Here is a 27,551-nt window from a genome sequence, read left to right as displayed (position 1 = left end):
AGAATAGTTCAACCAATATACAATATGTTTGGGGTTTGTTTTAAACTTTTACTGGTTGCTATATTCTTGTTATCAATGCAGGGAAGACTGCTGAACATTTTGATCTTCATCATTTAAGAATATTCTGTTCTTCTTTGCTAGGTTTTCAATCTCACCTCTTCATCTTGCCTGTGATGTCTTAATCATGTCCATGGCAACCAAATGTGACCTCAGACACAGACTAGAAAGCCAGAAAAACTGGATTAACTACCACCACAACAACTGGATCCTCACAGCACTGCAGGCTATGATTGGAGCACTGAGGGTCAAGTCCAACCAGTGAGTATTCCAATTCTGGCTGAGTGCTCTCTAGAGCAGCACCTCTCAAACTTCAATGCACATTCGAATCACCTGGAGAATCTTGTTAAAATGGAACACTGATTCAGTAGGTCTGGGGTGGGACCTTAGAGTCTGCATTTCCAACAACGTCCCTGGTGATGCCCAAACTGCTGGTTCCCTGATCGTTTGGAGTAGCAAGGGGCAAGAACCATCATTATGCCCAAGTGGTGTAAGCAAATGAGCACATTTGTAGTCCTGGAGGAAGTGCTGTTTTGGACAGCAGTTCTGATGAACAGGCCAGCTCTGATATTAACTAGTTGTATGACCTTGGGCAAACATTTTTACTTCTCTAGGTCTCTGTTTTCTCATCTGTGAAATTACAAATTTGGCCTGGATGATTTCTACGATCACTTTGGATTGTAAAATTCTTTGATTCTCTGATAAAGAAAGATACTTTAGAATCAAAGGCTTAGTCTGAGGGAAAATTGCCTCCATATTACCAAGAAGGGGAGTGGGGAGAGAAATCTACTGTAACTTTTGTGTTTATCTTCTTAATTCCAAATCTTCTATGTGTCCTAAGGTAATTTATTTCTTCTGAATGTGCAGAACATTGGCATTCTCCATGAAGAAGAGACAACACTGAGTAGTGGACAACAGTTTTTGGCATTTCTCAGCTCTCAGCATACCCTTGTGACTTCTTCATAGCTAACAGATTTGGCTACTTGCTCATGGCACCGCCTCTCTGATCACAGAACAAAACCACTGTCTGCCCATTGGTATCCAATATTGGTACTCAATTCTGCTTAGTCTCACTTGATTCCAGAAGATACAATAGAGAATTACACAGAATCACCACCTACCAGAGTGCTCTGTTGAAGCAATATGAGAACTTTGTTCTTGAGTTACAGCAGTCATTTGGTGAGCCCACAAAACAGGAAATGAACCCCTTGGTGAATGCTAAGGTTGACAAAAGGGACAACTTCTCTCAGCAGGATGCCACTACTTTCCAACTCCTTGCTCAAAATCAGAGATATAATGAAACCAATCAGAGTGATCACTTCCAAGAGGAACTAGCTGACTCCATTCAGGCTGAAGTAAGTGGCACAGATCTGATGGACAATCTCCCAGACCTTATCACTCAGTGTATTCAGTTGGATAAGCAACGTAGTGACAGGCCAGAGCTCCTTCAGTCAGAGGCCCAGATCCCAGTGTTGGCTTCCCTGATCCACCACCAAGCCCTCTCCAACCCCACAGGTCCACTACCCAAGGAAGACCCTATACAGCTTCGAGGAAGCCAGCCGCCTCTCACTCCAGCCAAACGAGCCCGCCAGCAAGAAACTCAGTCATGCCTCTACTGCAGCCAGGCTGGTCACTTCACAAGAGATTGCCTTGCCAAACGTTCTCGAGCCCCAGCAAGGATAAATAACCCAGCTCACCAGTAAGAGGAACCCAGGCAGGTCACATTGTAAACTTATATCCCTCTCACCTCTGGCCTCATTGATTTATATCCTTCATTAACATTTAAAATACAGATGGGGAACTGGGATACCACTTTACAGTCATGAACTCCTATGCTTCTGAGAATTTAAACAACCAGATCTTGTTCATTTGGTGACCCATCACCAAACTTGATAAAACAATGATGAAAACAATTCCCAGGCACTTTCTACAGTTGGGACTAATTTCCCAAGTGTACTGAAAACCTGCAGGAAAAACTCTGCCCAGTCTGACCCAATGGAAACCACCCTGGCAATACATTGGGAACTCCATCCCTACCAATAGGTGATAGATACCTGGGTTGAGTTTGTTGGCCCAAGGCCTTCACCCTTACGCTCATTGGTCTGTATCCTAGTCCCCTGTTGGTTTTAGGACTCTTGGCTGAAGCCCCAGTTGCATTTCCATATCCTACCAACATTTTCCTACTAGAGGCTGAATCCTGCTCCACCTATTGACTAGAGTCCAGCTTAACACAAACCAACCTTCATGGAAATACAGCTATGCCACCTTTTCATACAGCTATATATTTTGCTACTATTTAAAGACTGCTGCTTGCTCAAAAGTAATCTCTTGGCTATTGACAAACTAGATGGTATGGCCCTTTGAGAAGTCTGCTTGGAACTTTGGGTCCACTTTTTGAGAATTAGTCCTTCAGGCAGGTATATGTTTTTAGCCAAGCCCTAGCTTACTCCCCTTTTCTCCAACAACCTACTTCAGGTTCCAGCATGTCTTATGGCCAAGTCAAAATGCTCTAGGATAATGACCTCTAACAAGTTTTTAGTGAGAGTTGGGGAATGTGTCCCATCATAATTACTGTGTCTGAAGCATGTCCCTGCTGCCTTAGACAGGGAACCTGGCTAACTAAATCTCCACTGAAGACCCTTCAGTAGTTTCTGACTCTAGAGGCCTCAGTGTGGTCACCATCTAGGATCAGTGCCCATTGATGCTAAGCTCTACCCTTATGGACCACCTCTGGGGACCTTCATCTAGTTGAGGATCTTGAAGAGCAATTAATGGCAGACAATTTTCTGAACCATCTCACATTTCAAATCCTGGGGCATATACATCAACACCATCTGTACATAAAACTCACGAAATGGGGGTATGATTGCTTGTGTTGTACTTTTGGCATACATTAACTCTGCATATGGATTTCTAATGCTTCTGAGCAAAAGTAGTGCTATGCTGAAAAGGTAAAAATCCCTAAAATGTTAAGGATATGCAGTGATAACTGGTGTTTTCTGGTAATTACCTGCTCTTTGTTCCCTGCTTCTTAGGGCTGATGTATGTCCCCGTAATGGATTTCCTGAAGTAAAATCAGTCATTCCATATTTCCTAGCAGCCATCAAGGCCTCTCAGAACATGAAGCGCCACTGTAGTTTGGCCTGGAGGATTATGCTTTGACAATACCTAAACTCAGCTAGGACCTTATTACTCTTATCCTATAGCACTAACAAACAGATCTTTTCACCCATCAGTGCCTCACTAACCACTGTGCTATTTCTTATTTGTATTCTCAAGGAGTCTCCTTTATTAACAGCTTGCTATACATCCGCCTTACTCCATATGCTCTGACAACTAGGAGACCTGAACGCACATATTTCAATTGTGGTAAGAAATTCCCACTAGTGTACTGGGATTGTATGAGATCCTCTAACGGATCTCTATTTGAACTTTAAGTGACTCTGGTATTACCTGCAGGTATCCTGATCTAGTACCACCAATTCTATAATAAAGGACTAACCCAATGGCCTCCAGTCACTTTCCTTACCAACACCAGTATCGTCCTGGAATGTTGACAGGAGCATTCAGTTGGCTTAATCATCAATCTTTCTTTATCTTAGGGCCACAATTTATCATTATGTACTCTTTATTCATATGTACTTTTTTACATATAAAGATATGTCACTTTATTTTCTGCAGAGGACTTTCCCTCTGCAGCAACATTACCTTCTTCCCCAAGAAATCTTCAGATTCCATAGCCTCTCAGAACAGATAATTAATCCTGGGCTATGAAATTCAGTTCACCTCCTACTTCTAGAAGCTCCTTGTTGAGAAATTCCAAATCAAGGACCTCTTGTGCTCTATGTGATACAATCCAACAGCCAGACTGACCATATGATAGGATGCTGGGATAATGCTTTACTGCCTACTAGCTAGCAACCATTTTGTTTACCACTTTAAAATATTGTTATAGTGACACCATCCACTTCAATTAGAATGAATTAATTACTTAGCATAAAGAAAGTTACATGGATGAGTCCTCAGAACTTACACCTAAGTGAATTTCTCTGAGAGTGAAACTAATTAAAATCTACAGAGAACAAATGAGATGTACCCTACTCAGAGATGTAGTCTGCAGTTGCAAAGGCTTGGGGAACCCCCAGGTCCAACCAAGGTTGTAGTTTTAGGGAGGCAGATCTGCTACATGATTGATGCCACCAAACAAGAGGGAATCTAATAATTTTACAAGTCTGAAGAACGAATTGTTAACAAAAGAATGATTTGCATGGAATCTAGAAAAGGGGGCAATTAAAGAGCCATAAGGCATCAGTAATCTCTCTAGAGTCAGAGAGGGGATGTTGATCAACAGACCCCGCCAGGGTCCACCTACAATGGGGTAGAGGCACCAGGCCATCCCAATTTGTGTCATTAGCCATTAAGATTGTCACCTAACTCCCCTTGCTCTGACTCCATGCTCTAAGAAATAATCTGATTTTAATTACTCTCCCATATAAACTTTGTTATGGGAAGAAAATCTGCTAACCAGCTGACATGAAGTGTTCTAGCCTACTTGGCAGTTAATTCTCATTATAAATGAATAAATTGCTGTTTGGCTGATACATCAATTTTTGTGGTTTTAATAGCATCCGTTCTCCAGACCCTAATCACCTCTGAGCACACTGGAAACAAAATAAGATTCTCACCATGCAAAGTCAGCATCACAGTGTGAACCACAGTGAATCCACTGAAGACTTTCCTCCCTGGGAGGCTTGCCTCGACAGTCAGTCAGTATCCCTCTTTATCTCTCATTTGTCTACAGCTATAATAATATTCCTAAATACCTATGGTTTGCACTTCCTGCGTTTACTTCTACTCACACCCAGCACCATGGTACCTGGCATAAGTAATTGCTTCTTACAATACCACATAGTTCAGTCTAACCATCAGAATATACTGCCGTGGATGAAGACATAGCACATGACTGTAGACAGAAGCGCGACAAGCACCTTTAGAGAGAGAAGAATGTATGATTGACCTAATTCTCACTACCTCCATTCTGTCCAGATGGCAGCACATGAGACCCATGTGACTCTCATTATTCAATCAGACCCATAGAGCCTTCACCTCTATCCATGATGGTTAAAACAAATATCACCCTTTTTTTGGACTCTGGAAGATCTTTTTCACCCAGCACCATCTTGCCTATGATAATAGTCATCTGTGAAACAAAATAGAAAATTTAAGATATACCAGCCTCTGGGCAAAATGTAACACCTCATGCCCCTGGGAGAGCTCTGGAAGCTTGTGTTACATCTATAAAGCCTTTTATTGATACACTGGTGGCCATGCTTTATTGCCTCCCTATGAAGCTTCAGGTCTCACTTGGCCAGGAAAATGGTAAAACATCCAAGGGAATATAGTGTCATGAATCTTCAATGTCACCTTCATGCAAGAGTCACTGCCCACGTTTTACAAACAAAAGTCCTGGAAGTGAGTTACACCATTTAGTAGAATCAGTAGAACTATCTTGGTATTTGAACCACACTTTCCAGTCATTGATTGCCACTATAACTTTGAGCATTCATGCACTAAATTATTGGTATTACTTCCTGGTATTGGCTTTGATTCTGCAGTCTATTTGAACCTGCTTCCTGCTCAGTGACTTCTAGTACATACCTTACAGAGCACTGGTTCTCTTATCTATCCAGCTCAGTGATAAGCCAATTGTGACTTTATTCCACCCACCCCATTTACTTTTACATGGAGAACCCTGTAGAATTTCAGTTTTCCCTATGCATAGAACACTCATCTCTTTGGACATAAAATCTGGCTTTGTGTGCGTCTAGAGAAAGGGAACTAATAGTTGGTTTATGCCAGGCACTGTGCTCAGTGCTTTTTCATTTTTTTAAAACATCTTTATTGGAGTATAATTGCTTTACATTGTTGTATTAGTTGCTGCTGTATAACAAAGTGAATCAGCTATACGTATACATATATCCCCATATCCCCTCCCTATTGCATCTCCCTCCACCCTCCCTATCCCACCCCTCTAAGTGGTCACAAAGCACTGAGCTGGTCTCCCTCTGCTATGCAGCCGCTTCCCACTAGCTATCTAATTTACATTTGGTAGTGTATATATGTCAATACCACTCTCTCACTTCATCCCAGCTTATCCTTTCCCTCCCTGTGTCCTCAAGTCCATTCTCTGTCTGCATCTTTATTCCTGTCCTGCCCCTAGGTGCTTGAGAACCATTTTTTTAACATCTTTATTGGAGTATAATTGCTTTACAATGGTGTGTTAGTTTCTGCTGCATAACGAAGTGAATCAGCTATACTTATACATATAACCCCATATCTCCTTGCTCTTGCATTTCCCTCCCACCCTCCCTATCCCACCCCTCTGGGTAGTCACAAAGCACCGAGCTGATCTCCCTGTGCTATGTGGCTACTTCCCACTAGCTACCTGTTTTACATTTGTAGTGTATATATGTCAATGCCACTCTCACTTTGTCTCAGCTTACCCTTCCCCCTCCCTGTGTCCTGAAGTCCATTCTCTACATCTGCGTCTTTATTCCTGTCCTGCCACTAGGTTCTTCAGAGCCATTTTTTTTTTATTCCGTATATATGTGTTAGCATACGGTATTTGTTTTTCTCTTTCTAACTTACTTCACTCTGTGTGACAGACTCCAGGTCCATCCATCTCACTACAAATAACTCAATTTCATTTCTTTTATGGCTGAGTAATATTCCATTGTATATCTGTGCCACATCTTCTTTATCCATTCATCTGTTGATGGACACTTAGGTTGCTTCTATGTCCTGGCTATTGTAAATAGTACTGCAATGAACACTGTGGTACATGACTCTTTTTGAATTATGGTTTTCTCAGGGTATATGCCCAGTAGTGGGATTGCTGGGTCATATATGCTTTGTTAATGATACTCATTTAATTTCACACTACTAAAATATATTGATAGAATATCCATTTCTGACATTTAATACTTACCACAGCTTTATGGGGCAGGTGTTATTAATTCAATTTAAAGAGGATGAAATGAAAGTTCAGAGCAGTTAACTTATCTGCCCTAAATTCACACAGCTAGTAAGTGGCAGGGCTAGGGTTTGAAACCAGTATCTTGCTAATGCCAGAGCTGATCTCTGATAGAAGAGGGAAACACTCTGAGTCACACCCCTCCTGACCAGCCTAACTGACCCTATTACACCTCCCAAAGCCACTCAGTAGAGAAAGGCCACTCTAGTAACTGGTATTCACATAGCCACTGATTGAAATACATGTTCTGGACAACAGTCTATACAAGAAGCACATAGCAAATCAGTGCCTTCTAGGACTTTGAGATTTCATTTGTGTTTCTAATAGTTGTAGAAAATTCCTTGACAAATTGAAACATGTACTGTGTCTGCTTTATCTGACTGGGTAGGCTCTTGCTTGTTGAGTCAGGATTCTAACAAAAGTTTCTGGCTATCACAAAGCCCTCGTATTTCTGTAGCTCTTCATTCAAAGCTATTGGCTCTTTTTGAATAATAGCTCAATGATGTTTATAGTGTTTTCACAATGCCAAGAGACAACAGGGACTTTGAAGGCTCCTGATGGTTGTTACCTGCCACTGTCATAGGAATATCAAGATTAAAACAAGAATTTGATTTAGTCTGACAACAGTTAGTTGGTCATTTAAATTTGAGATCTGCCACCACTATATCAACCTCAGGGAATTTACAGTTCAACAATCTGCCTCTAAGGAGCATTTGTAGGAAGATAGCCATGTTCTTTTCTACATTAACCATAAGGTTAGCAACAACTATCAAACGTCATGTTCCCTTAGTTACCCATGATGAGTCTACCATGTATGTATCCTTTATTAAATGTTTTCAGTCTGTAATGCTTCATGGGGGCAATGGATACCATTGGCTTACTATCTGCCATTTACATCAGACTTCCCCTTACTTGCATTAGCTTCATCTATGTATAATTTAAAGGCATACCCCTCCCCATTCAATTGTTCCAGGATATGAAAGAGTCTGTCTTGATGCTGATCACTTCACACATGATTTTAGAGGCTTCAAATAATAATAATAGTCACTGAGTGCTTACTGTGTGCCGAGCACAAAACTCTCCGATTCATGGGCATAATCCTCACAGTAACACTATTAGTATTTGCATTTTACAGGTGAAAAAAAGTAAACTCATAAGGTTTAAGTAATTTATCTTAGGACTCAAGCTAATAAGTCATGTAGCCAGGATTCATCTCCATGTCTATCTATCTGACAGAAAAAGCCATGTTCTTGACCACTATCTTACCTGTCCTTCCCAGATTGATGTCCCAGGTTGAAAAGTCTTAATGTTTTATGTGGGCCCTCACACATATAGGCCAGTAATCTCTTCAGCACACCCTTTCCAAATCTTCTCCATCCCTACTCTGTCTTTAGCGAAAATAATTATTCCAAACTTACCCAGAATTCCAGGTGTGGACACAAAATAAATTTGAACAAGATAACTTTTTCTCTTTTGTTACTAAAACTTTAAAAAATATCCAGTATTTTTTTGGCCTTTTGGGGCTTCATCAGCATCTTGAGGAAAGAGTCATTGTAGACCTTTCCCTGAAGCTTACTATTCTCTTTCCTGAGTTGTAATTGATGACACAAATTCCACTACCCTAAAAATGTAGTTGGAATGTTTTAATAAATAGATATCCTTAACACTGAAGCTCACCTTTCTTCCCTTTCATAAGTTTTTCTTATAGTTTTTCCCCATTGGCTTTAATAATAATACCTACCATGTACTGACCACTTACTACATGCCAGGCATTGTGCTTTATGTGTATTTTCTTTTAATTCTTAAAACAACACTCTTAGACATCTGTTATTATTATCCATATTAGGCAGATGAGGAAATTGAGGCTTAGAGTAGTGAAGGAAATTATGCATAGAGCTAGTAAGTAAACAGCAAGTCTCAAATCTAGATACTTCTAACAGCAAGAGTCCATACTCCTACATAGTACATTACTATCCATCTACAACCAGATTCAACAAACTACCACCTGTGGGCCAAATCCAACCTACTGCCTGTTTTTAAAAATACAATTTTATTGGAACTCAGTCATACCCATTCATTTCCATGTTTTGGGGTGCTTTCATGCTAAGACATGCATGGACTACAAAGCCAAAAACATTAACTATCTGTTCCTTTACAGAAAAAGTTTCCTGACCCCAGATCTAAAACATATTGAAGTATTAAATCAGACCAGCCCATGGACATCTCACTGTTTATATTTCTCCTTTCAAATGGCTCATTTATCCCTATTTTTTTTTTTTTTTTTTTTTTTTTTTTTTTTTGCGGTATGCGGGCCTCTCACTGTTGTGGCCTCTCCCGTTGTGGAGCACAGGCTCCGGACGCACAGGCCTAGCGGCCATGGCTCACGGGCTTAGTTGCTCTGCGGCATGTGGGATCTTCCCGGACCAGGGCACGAACCCGTGTCTCCTGCATCGGCAGGCGGATTCTCAACCACTGCACCACCAGGGAAGCCCTATCCCTATTTTTTGTTTCTTGCTTCTAAATTAGTCTCATCCATATGATGAAACAATAGGATTTTTGAGAGGCTTGAATAGGATGTTTTGGTAGTCCATATAAATTTCATTGGTGGTTCTTTATTGAATGCATACTTTCTGCATCAAACAACCTTAATAGATTGTCCAGGTGTAGTTGTAGAGGACATTTGCTGTTTGCCTCCCCAGCAAGCATTATACTTTTGGCAGTGGTCCCTAATTTTCATATAGAGATCCAACTTCTTTCCCACTTCGGTCTACCTTCCTGAGTGACATTCCACCTCCAATCATGAGACCTAGGTCTAAACCAGTGATCCCATGGCATTTACCTGCCACTGTGACTGTTCCAGGTGTGGGCTTGTGTCCTAAACTTATCTAATAAGAGTGTATATTATGGCCTTTCTTGGAAATGTTAGAAAAATACTGTCATCTTTTTTTCCCCACTGAAATAAGAATGATTGCTGACAGCCCTTTTGACAAAGGTAGGAGAGCCAATTTAAGAGTGGAGACTTCCCGGGGAAGTAGAATTTAGGGGTAGAGAGGAAGAAACCAAGTCCTGATGATATTTTTAAGTATAAATTTTTTATTGAAATATAGTTGATTTACAACATTATATTAGTTTCAAGTGTATGACATAGTGATTCAATATTTTATACTTAAAGTTGTTAGAAAATAATAGGTATATTTCCCTGTACTGTACTTTATATCCTTCTAGTTTATTTATTTTATACATAGTAGTTGGTACCTGTTAATCCTCTACCCCTATCTTGTCCCTCCTCCCTTTCTTCTCCCCACTGGTAACCACTAGTTTGTTCTCTATAACTGTCAGTCTGTTTCTGTTTTGTTATATTCATTCATGTGTTTTATTTTTTAGATTCCACATATAAGTGATAACATATAGTGTATGTCTTCCTCTGACTCTTTTCACTAATGCCCTCCAGGTTCATCCATGTTGTTGCAAATGGCAAAATATTTCATTCTTTTTCATGGCTAATATTCCATTATAGATATTTACCACATCTTTATCCATTCATCTGCTTATGGACACTTAGGTTGCTTCCATATCTCGGCTATTGTAAATAATGCTGCTATGAACATTGGGGTGCATGTAGCTGATGATAGTTTTTGAATCACTGAATCCTGCTATGCCTGAAGATGTTTAGCCTTGAAGCTAATAAAATCCTTTTATAGAGGTGCAAAGAGTCCTGATACAGTGACTTTCCCTGCTGAAACTACACTATTTTTAGCTCAATCTCTTATATCAACTTGAGGAGTCAATGCCTAGTAACAGCAAAAAAAAAGAGAGAGAAAAAGAAAAAAATATTCCTACATTGTAGTGGTGGTATTGGGCAAAGAACAACAGATTTATGTATTCTGTCCCCAAGTTTAACCCTCTAATAAATACAGAAATTCCCAGCTTTTCTGCCAGAAGAAGCTTTGTAGAGTCTTCTGGATTCATGAGTTTTGTTTGTCCTACTGGGCAGATACAGACTGATCCTGTGTAAACCCATCACCTTCCAAAAGGAATACAAGCTTCTGCCCCAAAGTCCTGCCATTACTTAGTAAACAAATGTGAGATGGCTGCTTAAGGTTTTGGGGACAGGTTGTGGCCTAGGACTTCTTTTCCCATCTTCAACACCTGTACCTTTGCCAAGTACAAAGCAAGACAGCAAAGTATAGTGGGTTAAGAGTGGGGAACTCTGCCTGGGTTCAAATGCTGGGCTCTACCTCTCAGTACCTAGATAACCTTTTCAGTTTCCTTAACCTCTCTGTGCCTCAATTTCCTACTCTGTTTAGGATTATGAAGACTAAATTGTTTATATAAAAAACTTAAAGTAGTACCTGGTACACAATAACCACTATACAAGTGTTTGTTAAACAAACAAACAAAATGAATAAATAGCATACAAGTACTACAAACATTTGAAAGATACTTGCAGAGGGTCTGTCAAAATACACATGGTCCCAAACCAATATAATACATGATGGAAACAACAAAGATACCTTTGGATGAGAAAAGATACTTAAATCTTAAATATGATACATAGGATAGGTTATTCTATCCTATCCTACTCCCAATCCCATATCATGAATTCTTTTTGTATCCATTGGGACAATTGCAGAATTGGTCTTGCTTGAAAGCTACATATGGACAGAAGTCAATAGTGAACTCAACCTACAGTCTCTCCCTTTCCAACCAGGGAAGCATTTATGCTTCTCTCCCTTTACCTAATCCCCAAAATGACACAGGTCAATTTCAGAGATGTGCTTTTGTTTCATTTTAGTAACCTAGGAAAGACTAGGTTAAAGATTCTCAAATTTCTTCTGCTTTCTCCCACATTCCCTAAACTCCCTCTAGCCTACAACAAATCTCAATTCAAGTAATCATTGAAGACTTAACTCTGTGCCTAGCATAATGCCATGAGATGTTAAGTGATTCCAAGGAGCAGAAGGCAAGGTTTTGGCACTTAAATATCTTAAAATGTTGTTGAGGAGATAAGTAGGAAACAAAGTAAACAATGCAAGAGGATAGCTGACTTGGTTCTAAACTTTCAAGTCTGTCAAGGTCCCTCATCAGGCCTTGCCTACTTCCCAGGCACTGCAGCCCTTGGCCCTCCTCCTGCTGGTTTCCCTTGCCCTCACATATTCAGGCCTGCATTAGTGAATACTGACCACCAGCAAGAGGAGAGTTTTAAGGAGATCTATTTTAATGCCACAGTTTATTCAATAGCAGGTTTTGCTATATAATCTGTGTCAAACAGTGCAAAACGAAGATATGAAGCCTCTGGTTTAAAATGCAGAAATGTGCCATTAAAGGTACTAAACTATAACACTTTTTTGTTTCTTATGCAGTCTCTCTGTCATGATGGTACTTTTAATTTTTTTTTGGAAAAATTTAAAACCTACAGAAAACCTGAAAGAAGGTATGGTGTAAAACTGGTATACCCTTGTATTAATTTCCTGGGGCTGCTGCAACAAATTATCACAAACCTGGTGTCTTAAAACAACAGAAGTTTATTCTCTCATAGTTCTGGAGGCTAAAAATCTGAAATCAAGGTGTCGGCCAGGCCAAGCACCCTCTGTAGTAGAATACTTCTTTGCCACTTTCAGCTTCTGGTGGCTCCTGGTGATCTTTAGCTTGAGGTAACTCCAATCCCTGACTCCATCTTTGTAGGACAGTATACTTTGTACCCACTATGACCTCTCCATTCTCTTACAAGCACATGAGACATTGGGTTTAGGGCCCACACTAAACCTAGTATGATATTATCTTGAGATCCTTGACCTAAGTATATCTGTTAAGACTCTTTTTTCAAAATAAGGTCACATTCACAAGTATCAGGAATTAGGACTTGGACATATTTTTGAAGGGTGAACCATTCAAACAACTATAACCCTTTAACTAGATTCACCAATTAAAAAAATGTTTCCAATTCTGTCATTCTCTCCCTTTCTCTCTGTTATTCTCTCTCTACCTTTCCCTCTCCCTCTTTCTGTGTAAATTGCAAAATACATAGCACTTAGCTCTAAATACTTCAGCAGATATCGCTAAAGAATAAAAAATTATTCTACATGACAGTTAGAAAATTTAACATGAATTCAATAGTATCATATATTATCTAGTCCAAATTTAATTATTCCATTTCTCCTAAAATTGTCTTTTATAGCTTTATTTATGACTGAGAATTCAATCAACGTCCCCTATTACATTTGAGTTGTAACATCTCTTTAGTTTCTTTTAATCTTGAATAGTTCCTTGCTATTTTTTGTTGCCAGTGGTTTGGTTTTTTTTTTTTTATGACATTGATATTTTCAAAGAGTCCAGGTCATGTCTGTCATGTAGAGTGTCCCACATTCTGGAGTTTTCTAATAGTTTGTTAAAGATTATATTCAGGTTAAACATTTTGAAAAAGACCAAAGTATAGGTGATGTTGCAGACTTCTCAATGCATCATCAGCAGGCATGTTAGTTTGTGCCTATACTGATGATGCTGTGTTTGATCCTATGGTTACATCAGGGTCTATCAGCTCTCCACACTGTAAATGTACCTTTTTTCCTTTATATTTAGAATTAACTATACAGTGTACGGTGATATCCTGAGACCTTTTGACTATCAGCTCTCAAAAACTTTTTACCCAATGGTTCTAGCCTCCAATAATGATCTATGCTTGTACTCCTTATTACACTGGAGGGTGTTAAATAATACATTTATTAGCTAGCATTCTTCTATAAAGAAGAACTTCAGGCTTTCCTTTTCTTGCCTCTCCCCCTTCCCTTTCACTATAAACTCAGTGATTTTTTTAGTGTCAAATGTAATATGAACTTTCTTTCTTCCTGATATTTCATTTCCTTTCTCCTCCAATAACTTCTTTAGCTTTCTTTTAAGGTAGGTCTGCTGGCAATTAGTGTTCTCAGTTTGCCTTCAATGAAGAATGTTTTGATTCATTGTCATATGACACAGCAAGCCCACCCCTGGGCATATATCTGGACAAAACACTAATTCAAAAAGGTACATACACCCAATGTTCATAGCAGTACTATTTATGAGAGCCAAGACATGGAAACAACCTAAATGTCCATCAACAGATGAATGGATAAAGATGTAGTACTTATATAAAATGCCATACTACTCAGCCATAAAAAAGAATGAGAGACACCTTCAAGATGGCTGAAACTAAGACATGGAGATCACCTTACTCTGCACAAATACATCAGAAGTACATCTACATGTGGAACAACTCCTACAGAACACCTACTGAACTCTGGCAGAAGACCTCAGATGTCCCAAAAGATATATATATTTTTTTCCTTTTTCTCTTTTTGTGAGTGTGTATGTGTATGATTCTTTGTGTGATTGTCTGTATAGCTTTGCTTTTACCATTTGTCCTGGGTTCTGTCTGTCCACTTTTTTTTTTTTGTATAGATTTTAGCACTTGTTATCATTGGTGGATTTGTTTTTAGGTTTGGTTGCTCTCTCTTACTTTCTTTCATTTTTTCCCTTTTTTCCTACTTTTTAATTTTTTTGAATTTTAATAATATTTTAATTTATTTGTTTATTTATTTATTTTTTTGGTACACGGGCCTCTCACTGTTGTGGCCTCTCCCATTGCGGAGCACAGGCTCCGGACGCACAGGCTCAGCAGCCATGGCTCACAGGCCCAGCCACTCCGTGGCATGTGGGATCTTCCCAGACTGGGGCACGAACCCGTGTCCCTGCATCGGCAGGCAGATTCTCAACCATTGTGCCACCAGGGAAGCGCATAATATTTTTATTTTAATAACTTTATTCTCTTTCTTTCTTTCTTTCACTCTTTCTTTCTTGCTTGCTTACTTGCTTTTCTTCTTTATTTCTTACTCCATTTACTTCTGAACTTTGTGGCTGATAGGGTCTTTGTGCTCCACCTGGGTGTCAGGCCTGTGCCTCTGAGGTGGGAGAACCAAGTTCAGGACACTGGTCCACCAGAGACCTCCCAGCTGCACATAATATCAAATGGCGAAAGCTCCCCCAGAGATATTCATCTCAATGCTAAGAACCAGCTCTGCTCAATGACCAGCAAGCTACAGTGCCAGACACCCTATGCCAAACAACTAGCAATACAGGAACACAACCCCACCCATTAGCAGAGAGTCTGCCTACAATCGTAATAAGGTCATAGACACCCCAAAACACACCACCAGACACAGTCCTGTCCGCCAGAAAGACAAGATCCAGCCTCATCCACCAAAAAACAGGCACCAGTCCTCTCCAACAGGAAGCCTACACAACGCACTGAACCAACCTCTGTCACTGGGGGCAGACACCAAAAACAACGGGAACTGTGAACCGGCAGCCTGTGAAAAGGGGACCCCAAACACAGTAAGTTAAGCAAAACAAGAAGATAGAGAAACACACAGCAGATGAAAGAGAAGGCAAAAACCCACCAGAACAAACAAATGAAGAGGAAATAGGCAGTCTACCTGAAAAAGAATTCAGAGTAATGATAGTAAAGATGATCCAAAATCTTGGAAATAGAATGGAAAAAAATACAAGAAACGATTAACAAGCACCAAGAAGAACTAATGAGCAAACAAACAATGATGAACAATATAATAAATGAAATTAAAAATTCTCTAGAAGGAATCAATAGCAGAATAACTGAGGCAGAAGAATGGATAAGTGACCTGGAAGATAAAATAGTGGAAATAACTACCAAAGAGCAGAATAAACAAAAAAGAATGTAAAGAATTGAGGACAGTCTCAGAGACATCTGGGACAACATTAAATGCAGCAACATTCGAATTATAGGGGTCCCAGAAGAGGAAGAGAAAAAGAAAGGGAATGAGAAAATATTTGAAGAGATTATAGTTGAAAACTTCCCTAATATGGGAAAGGAAATAGTCAATCAAGTCCAGGAAGTGCAGACAGTCCCATAAGGATAAATCCAAGGAGAAACATTCCAAGGCACATCTTAATCAAACTATCAAAATTTAAATACAAAGGAAAAATATTAAAAGCAGAAAGGAAAAGCAACAAATAATATACAAGAAAATCCCCATAAGATTAACAGCTGATCTTTCAGCAGAAACTCTGCAAGCCAGAAGGGAGTGGCAGGATATATTTAAAGTGATGAAATGGAAAAACCTACAACCAAGATTACTGTACCCAGCAAGGATCACATTCAGATTCAACGGAGAAATTGAAAAATTTACAGATAAGCAAAAGCTAAGAAAATTCAGAACCACCAAACCAGCTTTGCAACAAATGCTAAAGGAACTTCTCTAGGCAGGAAACCCAAAAGAAGGAAAAGACCTACAATAACAAATGTAAAACAATTAAGAAAATGGTAGGGCTTCCCTGGTGGCGCAGTGGTTGAGAATCCGCCTGCTGATGCAGGGGACATGGGTTCGTGCCCCAGTCTGGGAAGATCCCGCATGCCGCGGAGCGGCTGGGCCCGTGAGCCATGGCCGCGGAGCCTGTGCTCCACAACGGGAGAGGCCACAGCAGTGAGAGGCCCGCGTATCGCAAAAAAAAAAAAAAAGAAAAAAAGAAAATGGTAATAGGAACATACATATCGATAATTACCTTAAATGTAAATGGATTAAATGCTCAAACCAAAAGGAATAGACAGGCTGAATGGATACAAAAACAAGAGCCATATATATGCTGTCCACAAGAGACCCACTTCAGACCTAGGGGCACATACAGACTAAAGTGAGGGGTTGATAAATGATATTCCATGCACATGAAAATCAAAAGAAAGCTGGTATAGCAATTCTCATATCAGACAAAATAGACTTTAAAATAAAGACTATTACAAGCGACAAAGAAGGATACTAGATAATAATCAAGGGATCAATCCAAAAGGAAGATATTACTATTCTAAATATTTATGCCCCAACATAGGAGCACCTCAATATATAAGGCAAATGCTAATGGCTATAAAAGGGGAAATCAACAGTAACACAAAAATAGTAGGGGACTTTAACCACTCATTTTCACCAATGGAAAGATCATCCAAAATGAAAATAAATAAGGAAACACAAGCTTTAAGTGATACATTAAAGAAGATGGACTAATTGATATTTATAGGGCATTGCATCGAAAACAACAGAATACACTTTCTTCTCAAGTGCTCATGGAACATTCTCCAGAATAGATCATATCATAGTTCACAAATCAAGCCTTGGTAAATTTAAGAATATTGAAATCATATCAAGCATCTCTTCCAACCACAATGCTATGAGACTAGATATCAAGTACAGGAAAAAAATGTGTAAAAAAATACAAACACAAGGGCTTCCCTGGTGGCGCAGTGGTTGAGAGTCCGCCTGCCGATGCAGGGGACATGGGTTCGTGCCCTGGTCTGGGAGGATCCTATGTGCCGCGGAGAGGCTGGGCCCGTGAGCCATGGCCGCTGAGCCTGCGCGTCCAGAGCCTGTGCTCTGCAACGGGAGACGCCACAGCAGTGAAAGGCCCGCGTACCGCAAAAAAACAAACAAACAAAAACAAACAAACAAACAAAAAATACAAACACATGGAGACTAAACAATATGCTACTAAATAACCAAGAGATCCCTGAAGAAATCAAAGAGGAAATTAAAAAACACCCAGAAACAAATGACAATGAAAACACGATGAACCAAAACCTATGGGATGCAGCAAAAGCAGTTCTAAGAGGGAAGTTTACAGCAATACAATCCTATCTCAAGAAGCAAGAAACATCTCAAATAAACAACCTAACCTTACACCTAAAGCAAAGGAAAACAAAGAAACCCCAAAGTTAGCAGGAGGAAAGAAATCATAAAGATCAGCCCAGAAAGAAATGAAAAAGAAATGAAGGAAACAGTAGCTGAGATCAGTAAAACTAAAAGCTGGTGCTTTGAAAAGATAAACAAAATTGATAAACCATTGCCAGACTCATCAAGGAAACAAGGGAAAAGACTCAATCAATAGACCTAGAAATGAAAAAGGAGGAGTAACAACTGACACTTCAGAAAAAGAAAGGATCATGAGAGATTACTACAAGCAACTATATGCCAATAAAATGGACAACCTGGAAGAAACGGACAAATTGTTAGAAAAGCACAACCTTCCAAGACTGAACCAGGAAGAGATAGAAAATATAAATGACCAATCACAAGCACTGAAATTGAGACTGTGATTTAAAATCTTCCAACAAAAAGAGCCCAGGACAGATGCCTTCACAGGTAAATTCTATCAAACATTTAGAGAAGAGCTAACACCTATCCTTCTCAAATTCTTCCAAAATATAGCAGAGGGAGGAACACTCCCAAACTCATTCTATGAGGCCACCATCACCCTGATACCAAAACGAGACAAAGATGTTACAAAGAAAGAAAACTACAGGCCAATATCACTGATGAACATAGATGCAAAAATCCTCAACAAAATACTAGCAAACAGAATCCAGCAGCACATTAAAAGGATCATACACCATGATCAAGTGGGGGTTTCCCAGGAATGCAAGGATTCTTGAATATATGCAAATCAATCAATCTGATAAACCATAGTAAAAAATTGAAGGAGAAAACCATATATATGATCATCTCAATAGATGCAGAAAGAGCTTTTGACAAAATTCAACACCCATTTATAATAAAACCCTCCAGAATATAGGCAAAGAGGGAACCTACCTCAACATAATAAAGACCATATATGACAAATCCACAGCAAACATCATTCTCAATGGTGAAAAACTGAAACCATTTCCCCTAAGATCAGGAACAAGAAAGGTTGTCCACTCTCACCACTATTATTTAACATGCTTCTGGAAGTTTTAGCCACAGCAATCAGAGAAGAAAAGTAAAAGAATCCAAATCGGAAAAGAAGAAGTAAAGCTGTCACTGTTTGCAGATGACATGATACTATACACAGAGAATCCTAAAGATGCTACCAGAAAACTACTAGAGCTAATCAATGAATTTGGTAAAGTAGCAGGATACAAAATTAATGCACAGAAATCTCTTGCACTCCTATACACTAATGATGAAAAATCTGAAAGAGAAATTCAGGAAACACTCCCATTTACCATTGCAACAAAAAGAATAAAATATTTAGGAATAAATCTACCTAAGTTGATGAAAGACCTGTATGCAGAAAACTATAAGACACTGAAAAAATAAATTAAAGATGATACAAACAGATGGAGAGATATACCGTGTTCTCAGATGGGAAGAATCAACAATGTGAAAATGACTATACTACCCAAAGCAATCTACAGATTCAATGCAATCCCTATCAAAATACCACTGGCATTTTTCACAGAACTAGAACAAAAAATTTCACAATTTGTATGGTAACACAAAAGACCCCAAACAGCCAAAGCGTCTTGAGAACAAAAAATGGATCTGGAGGAATCAGGCTCCTTGACTTAAAACTATACTACAGAGCTACAGTAATCAAGACAGTATGGTACTGGCACAAAAACAGAAATATAGATCAATGGAACAGGATAGAAAGCCCAGAGATAAACCCACACACATATGGTCACCTTGTCTTTGATAAAGGAGGCAGGAATGTACAGTGGAGAAAGGACAGCCTCTTCAATAAGTGGTGATGGGAAAACTGGACAGCTACATGTAAAATAATGAAATTAGAATACTCCCTAACACCATACACAAAAATAAACTCAAAGTTCATTAAAGACCTAAATGTAAGGCCAGACACTATAAAACTCTTAGAGGGAAACATAGGCAGAGGACTCTATGACATAAATCACAGCAATATCATGTTTGATGCCCCCCTCCTAGAGAAATGGAAATAAAAACAAAAATAAACAAATGGGACCTAATGAAACTTAAAAGCTTCTGCACAGGAAAAGAAAACATAAACAAGATGAAAAGACAACCCTCTGAATGGGAGAAAATATTTGCAAATGAAGCAAGTGACAAAGAATTAATCTCCAAAGATTTCAAGCAGTTCATGCAGCTCAATATCAAAGAAACAAACAACCCAACCCAAAAATGGGCAGAAGACCTAAATAGACATTTCTCCAAAGAAGATATACAGATTTCCAACAAGCACATGAAAGGATGCTCACATCACTAATCATTAGAGAAATGCAAATCAAAATTACAATGAGATATCACCTCACACCAGTCAGAATGGCCATCATCAAAATATCTACAAAGAATAAATGCTGGAGAGGGCGTGGAGAAACGGCTACCCTCTTGCACTGTTGGTAGGAATGTAAGTTGATACAGCCACTATGGGGAACAATATGGAGGTTCCTTAAAAAACTAAAAATAGAACTACCATACTATTCAGCAATCCCACTACTGGGCATTTACCCTGAGAAAATCATAATTCAAAAAGAGTCGTGTACCACAGTGTTCATTGCAGCACTATTTACAATAGCCAGGACATGGAAGTAACCTAAGTGTCCATTGACAGATGAATGGATAAAGAAGATATGGCACATATACACAATGGAATAGTACTCAGCCATAAAAAGAAATGAAATTGAGTTATTTGTAGTGAGGTGCATGGACCTAGAATCTGTCATATAGAGTGAAGTAAGTCAGAAAGAGAAAAACAAATACTATGCTAACAGATATATATGGAATCTAAAACAAATCTAAAAAGAAAGAAAATGGTTCTGAAGAACCAAGGGGCAGGACAGGAATAAAGATGCAGATTCGAGAATGGACTTGAGGACAAGGGGAGGGGGAAGGTTAAGCTGGAACGAAGTGAGAGCGTGGCATGGACATATATACATTACCAAACGTAAAACAGATAGCTAGTTGGAAGTAATTGCATAGCACAGGGAGATCCACTCAGTGCTTTGTGAGCACCTAAAGGGGTGGGATAGGGAGGGTGGGAGGGAGACGCAAGAGGGAGGAGATATGGGGATATATGTATATGTATAACTGATTCACTTTGGTATAAGGCAGAAACTAACACACCATTTTAAAACAATTATACTCCAATAAAGATTTTTTAAAAAGAATGAAATAATGTCATTTGCAGCAACATGGATGGACCTAGAGATTATCTTACTAAGTGAAGTAAGTCACAAAGTGAAAGACAAATACAATATGATATCACTTATATGTGGAATCTAAAATATAACACAAATGCACCTATCTATGGAACAGAAACAGACTCACGAATATAGGGAACAGACTGGTGGTTGTCATGGGTGAAGGTGTTGAGGAGGAATGGAGTGGGAGTTTGGGGTTAGCAGATGTAAGCTTTTATATATAGAATGGATAAACAACAAGGTCCCACTGTACAGCACAGAGAACTATATTCATTACCCTGTAATAAACCATAATGGAAAAGAATATGAAAAATAATATATATGCATATATATATGTGTGTGTGTGTGTGTGTGTGTGTGTGTATATATATATATATATATATATATATAAATCACTGATTCACTTTTGCTGTACACCAGAAACTAATACAACATTGTAAATCAACTATACTTCAATAAAATAAATTTTAAAAATGTGTTTAAATTAAAAATAGGAAGAAATAAATAATAATTAAATTTAAAATAAAAATAAATAACTCACCCATTGGGGAAAAATGTCTTGATTGCCCCCTTAATTCCTGGAGGATATTTTTGCTGGATGTGGGATTCATGGTTTTCAATTCTGTTTTTTGATACTGTAACAATCTTGTGCCTCTTCCATCTGGCCCCCATGGTTTCTGATTTAAAAAATCCACTGAAACTTGAATTATGTTTTTCTACTCTAGGCAAGATATTACTTGTCTCATTGCTTTCAATATTTTTTTCTGTCTTTAGTTTTCAGAAGTTTGACTAAGATGTGTCTTAGCATGCATCTCTTTAGGTTTATTTACTACTAGCATGTCATTCTTTTGAGTCCAATGACCTCTATATAAATTCAAACCCCCCTGGGAAGGGTCCACATTAAAATTTGCCATTAATTTAAGACTGAGTGTAAAGAAATGAACCACCGACTGTGGGACTGTGGTGGCAGTCAGGCAAAGGGCACAGAAAGAGGAAGCAGGAGCTAGGAAAAGTAAACTCCCCTCTTCCCCCATAGGTTTTGCTGTTGGCCTTGAATACCCAGAGGCTTGACATTTAATGAGGATCCCATATCTTGTGCTTTTTGCTGTTGAACTGACAAGGGTTTTGACACTGCCCCACAGGAATCTTTCACTGGCTGAGGTGTCTACCCCACTTATCCTCCTGAGGACAGTGTTAAATAAATCAATGGAAGCGGCCAAGTCCAGACATGCTGGCCTGAGAGTCTCTGTTCAGTGGCATTTTGTTAATACAAACAATTACATTTCCAAAACACAGTGAATTATTCCCAGTCTAACATAGCAGTCCCTGAGCCCAATTTGGTGTTGAAACAGGAAAAATGGTCTCCAACTTTAAATGCCTTCTAATTTTTTTTTTTTCTGTCAGAGCCTGAGAATCTGGCCGTTTACATGTTTTTGAAACTAAGCACTATCTTAGCAATTTAGACTTGTTGAGACAAGTATTTTGAAAATACCATCTCAATGTCCATTCCTTTCTTCAGGAAAAATTAATGTGCTGTTTATTTTTTACAGGTGGGCACTTTAATAAAGTTACTGTTCATTTGGATAATGTAGAGAAATTAATTTTGATGGCCCCAAAGCTGGTAAAATTACCACATATGTCAGTGCCTATTTTTGATATATGGCCTTGATTAACACACAGATGCCTAGGGATGCAGGCAGTGGAGAGTTTGAGGTAAGGTAGAGCTTGACATCTGCATCATTGCCATAAGTTTTATTTGGGGTGACAGAACACAATTCAAACAATTGATGCACATTGAGAGCCCACTGTGTATGTACAGGTGTGGCAGGAATGCAGAATTGGCTATGATATGGTCCCCACCTATAAGTGGCTTATAACATGGCAGGGTCTATGAGACCTCTGTTTGGTGATGATAGCTATGATGAAAATGGTAATAGTTAACTTTAACTGTGTGCTTACTATTTGCCCAGTACTGTGCTTAGTGTTTTACAGTCATTAACTCATTTATTCCAAGCACCCTGTGAGGTATGTACTGCTGTGCCCATTTTATAGCTGCAGAAACAGAGGCTCAGAGCCATTAAATGGTGAGACCAGAGTCACACAGCCAAGATTCACACCTGGGTTTGCCTGACTCTAAAGCCTCAACTTTTAACCACTGTGACATAAATAATTAAACCACAAGACAGCCCATAAGACATATTTGGAAGAGATCTTCAAAAGTCAGTCAATTCAAGTATTTCTCAAACTGGAAGGACTTCGGAGAAATGGAAACCAATTAGAGATCCTAAAAATGAAGAAGGCTTAGGACAAGGAAGCCAGAGCTGTGCTCTGAGAATCTGTGCAGGCAGCAAGGCAAGCTAGATCCCCTAACTTCCTGTTTCTAGTGCTCTCTCCAGGTCGTCATCTCCCAACCAACAAAGAAGACTGGAATTCACATACTTCAAAATACAGTTGACCTTTGAACAACAGAGGTCCACTTATCTGTGGATTTTCTTCAATAGATACATCCAGTATTACACCATGTGCAGTTCGTTGAATCTGTGGATGTGGAACCATGGATGTGAAAGGCCAACTATGGGACTTGAGCATCTATGGATTTTGGTATATCCAGAGGTTCCTGGATCGAATCTCCTGCAGATACTAAGGGACAACTGCACAGGCTGGTGTCAGTGCTATTAGAAAAATAAAACTCAGGCTTGAATTTGTCAGACAGGATCTTCCGCCTTATTTCTATCTGTTCCTTGGACAATCACTTACTAAGTGATTATGGGCAAGGCACTGTGCTAGGCATATGTAGACAAAGGAGAGATGAATAAGACATGGTCCCTATACTCAGTGAGATTATTTTCTAAGGCAGGAATCAACAAACTTTTTCTGCAATTATCCAGATAGTAAATGATTCAGGCTTTGAGGGCCTCTGTTGCAGCTACTCAACTCTCCTATTGTAGTGTGAAATTAACTATAGATATTACATAAACAAATAGACCAATATAATTTATTTACAGAAACAGGCAGTGATCTGGATTTGACCTATGGGCCAGAGTTTGCCAACTCATGCCCTAAGGCATAGAACTTAACCTTGGATACACATTAGAATCACCTGGAGACCTTTAAAAAAAAATGCTTACATCTGTGTCTCACTCTCAGAAATTCTCATTCAGTTGGTCTGGCACAGGCCTTAGATCAGGACTCTTTAAAAGTTCTCAGATGGTTTTAATGTGCTGATAATATTATCAACCACTGCTTTAAAGGGAAACAGACATAGTAATAGTCCTAGTACAAAACATGGGCCAGAATGAAGGTGTGAATAGGTACCATGGGAATGTACAGAAAATAATTGGTTTCAACTGAGGAAATCAGGTTAGTCTTCCTGGAGGGGGTGGCACATGAGCTAACAAAGGAATAAAACGTATTACTGTTACTACTGCTGTTACTGCTACTACTACTACCACCACCACTACCCGTAATCATATACCAAGTGCTTCTCTGGAGGCTTTCTATGCATTAAGCCACTGAACTCTCACAACCCTCTGAGTTAGGTATTATCATTATTGTCATTTTATGGAAGAGGAAACTGAAACCTAAATACATTGAGAAACTTGCCTTAGGTCACACAGCTCACTCGTACAATTCTCTCTCTCTCTTTCTCCGTATATATATACTCTCTCTCTCTCCATATTTATATATATATATATATATATACTCCTTACAATGCTCCCCACTCACCCTTGGTCCCCCAACAACTCTTCACCAGCCCTACCTGTCCTACACAATCACCCCAAAAGTAGGATTATCAGGGGCTCAGGTGAGCTTTATGTTTTGGGGTGGCCCTTGTGCCTTTCAAATATATATGAAAATGAAAATCATAGAAACAATAAACACAGAATACAAGATAATTACAGTTATAAGACATGACATCATAAAACTCCTAGAAGAGAAAAACACAGGCAAAACATTCTCAGACATAATCATAGCAATATTTTCCTAGATCAGTCTCCCAAGACAAAAGAAGCAAAAGCAAAACTAAACAAATGGGACCTAATCAAACTTACAAGCTTTTGCACAGCAAAGGAAACCATCAACAAAACAAAAAGATAACCTACAGAATGGGACAAAATATTTGCAAAGGATGTGACTGACAAGAGGTTAATAACCAAAATATATAAACAGCTCATACAACTAAATATCAAAAAAAATACCTGATTAAAATATGCACAGAAAACCTAAATTGACATTTCTCCAGAGAAGACATACAGATGGCCAACAGGCACACGAAAAGGTGTTCAGCATCACTAATTGTTAGAGAAATGCAAATCAAGATCACAATGAGTTATCACCTGACACCAGTCAGAATGGCCATCATCAAAAAGTCTATAAATAATAAATGCTGGAAAAGGTATGGAGAAAAGGGAACCCTCCTACACTGTTGGTGAGAAAGTAAATTGGTGTAGCCACTATGGAAAACAGTATGGAGGTTCTTTAAAAAACTAAAAACAGAGCTACCATATAATCCAGCAATCCCACTCCTGGGCATATATCTGGAAAAGATGAAAACTCTAATTCAAAAGGATACATGCATCCCAGTGCTCATAGCAGCACTATTTACAATAGCCAGGAGATGGAAACAACTGAAGTGCCCATCAACAGATGATTGGCTTAAGAACACATGGTATGTATATACAATGAAATATTACTCAGCCATAAAAAAGAATAAAATATTGCCAATTGCAGCAACATGAATGGACCTAGAGAATATCCTACTATGTGAAGTAAGTCAGAGAAAAAAATATTATATGATGCCACTTATGTGTAAAATCTAAAAAATAATACAGAATCAGATGCACAGACATAGAAAACAAACTTATGTTACCAAAGGGTAAATTAGGAATATGGGATCAACAGATCCAAACTACTATACATAAAGTAGATAAGCAACAAGGATTTACTGTAATAACCTATAATGGATAATAATCTGAAAAAATATATATGTATATATAACTGAATCACTTTGCTGTACACCTGAAACTAACATAATACTGTAAATCAACTATCCTTTAAATTAAAAAGAGAAACAAGATAGTTTTTACCTTTGGTAGCAAGAAAGGGGTAAAGGTATAGGACAGAGTAGGTGCACATGAGTAGATGTAAATGTGTGAGTAACGTTCTAGCCCCCCCACACACACACACCCTGGCTCACTGGGCAGTAGTTTCACAGGTTTATCATATTACATTTATAAATAAATATATAAAGTCATGTGTGGGCCAATGATGATAATATATCATGAACCAAGGAGTATATAAATATATAAATAATCCAACCATATGAGATGTAAAAAAAAATGAGAGAGGAGGAGGGAGAGGGATAGGGAGGGAGACAAAATGTTGGAGAATTAGGAAGATTTAGGAGGAGTTATTTACCTTACAATGCTCCACACTCACCCTTGGTCCCCAACAACTTTTCACCGACCTTACCTGTCGTACACAGTCATCCCAAAAGTAGGATTATCAGGGGCTCAGGTGGGCTTTATGTTTGGGGGAGGCCCTTGTGCCTTGAGGTGTTGGCATTAACACTGGGAGGCTGCAGGTCCAGGGGAAGGCAGAGGAGAAGGAGTGGGTCTCTCAGGCTTTCCAAATTGACATGTGCTTCCTCTTTGCTGCCAGCATCATCAAGAGGAGGTCTTGAATGGTTGGCTCACATGGCTCCCCGTGGTATCCTGGCTCTACCTTTCCTCTCCTCTTCTTCATGCTATTACTTTGTCCTAAATGATCACAGTTATCTGAGCCCCTTGGAGGAACAAGGGAGACATTGAAGTGGATGGCAATTTGACCTAGAACCCCTTCTATACCTGTTAATTTCCTTCATTGTTCCCTTCTTTCATTCACTATTGTCCTGAGAGCAGAGCCAAAATATAGGGCCCCAAAGAAAAGAATGGGGAAGAGCAGTGGCCAGGGACAATTATTTTTCTTATTTGCTCATTTGAACCAGCACCCATAACAGATATCAAGTGAGATAAACCTGCAGCAAGCTTGTGATGGGGCCTTTAAAATATCTGAGAACGCTCCAGAAATGGTTCCAGGTGAGTCAGCGTAGCCTTAGAGTGGTCTCACAATCTAGTGGGCTTACAACCCTGCCACAGCAGGGTTGGCCTTTCTCCTCTGGCACTATCTGGCCTTGCCTGAGCTCTTTGAGGCACAAGACCTGCCACAACTCCCCCACCCACCGCCCCCAATGCCTCCTGGGTTGTCACTTTCTCATTCCCTGACTGCTACGTCTCAAAACTTTTCCTTCTCACATCTCTATTTATGTTTTCCCTTCTTTTTGTGTCCTGAAGTTTTGCTTTCCTGCTTTTTCCTTTTTGCTTTCTTTTTCCTTTTCTATTTCCATTCTCATCCATTGTAGAATCCTCCACTCCTTTCTATCTTGGGTTTCTTATCCCCTAGCATCACAGTATCTCTTCTCTTCCTTTC

At 39.1% G+C, this 27,551-nt stretch overlaps 1 protein-coding gene and 1 non-coding gene across 2 annotated transcripts in view; both read left to right on the top strand.

Annotated features, from left to right (window-relative positions):
- The window catches only part of LOC131748049 (uncharacterized), a 476,773-nt gene that overhangs the window by 422,073 nt on the left and 27,149 nt on the right, over positions 1-27,551 (top strand). Inside the window, exon 2 of the transcript XR_010838556.1 lies at positions 142-318. This is a non-coding gene — a transcript (uncharacterized protein). The remainder of the gene's footprint in view (positions 1-141; positions 319-27,551) is intronic.
- On the top strand, positions 374-1,952 carry RTL4 (retrotransposon Gag like 4). The gene is made up of 2 exons (XM_067023881.1): positions 374-547; positions 1,071-1,952. Exons 1-2 carry the CDS (start codon positions 374-376, stop codon positions 1,758-1,760), a joined length of 864 nt encoding a protein of 287 aa, XP_066879982.1. The 3' UTR covers positions 1,761-1,952.

The sequence above is a fragment of the Kogia breviceps genome, chromosome X (assembly GCF_026419965.1).
Source record: "Kogia breviceps isolate mKogBre1 chromosome X, mKogBre1 haplotype 1, whole genome shotgun sequence".
NCBI lineage: Eukaryota > Metazoa > Chordata > Mammalia > Artiodactyla > Physeteridae > Kogia > Kogia breviceps.
This window is presented reverse-complemented; position numbering and strand designations above follow the sequence as displayed.

Coding starts and splice junctions, on each gene's coding strand:
- RTL4 (XM_067023881.1), top strand. CDS start 374: ATGCACATTCGAATCACCTGGAGAATCTTGTTAAAATGGAACACTGAT. Junction 548..1,070: donor CATCATTATGCCCAAGTGGT/GTAAGCAAATGA, acceptor CTCTGATCACAG/AACAAAACCACTGTCTGCCC.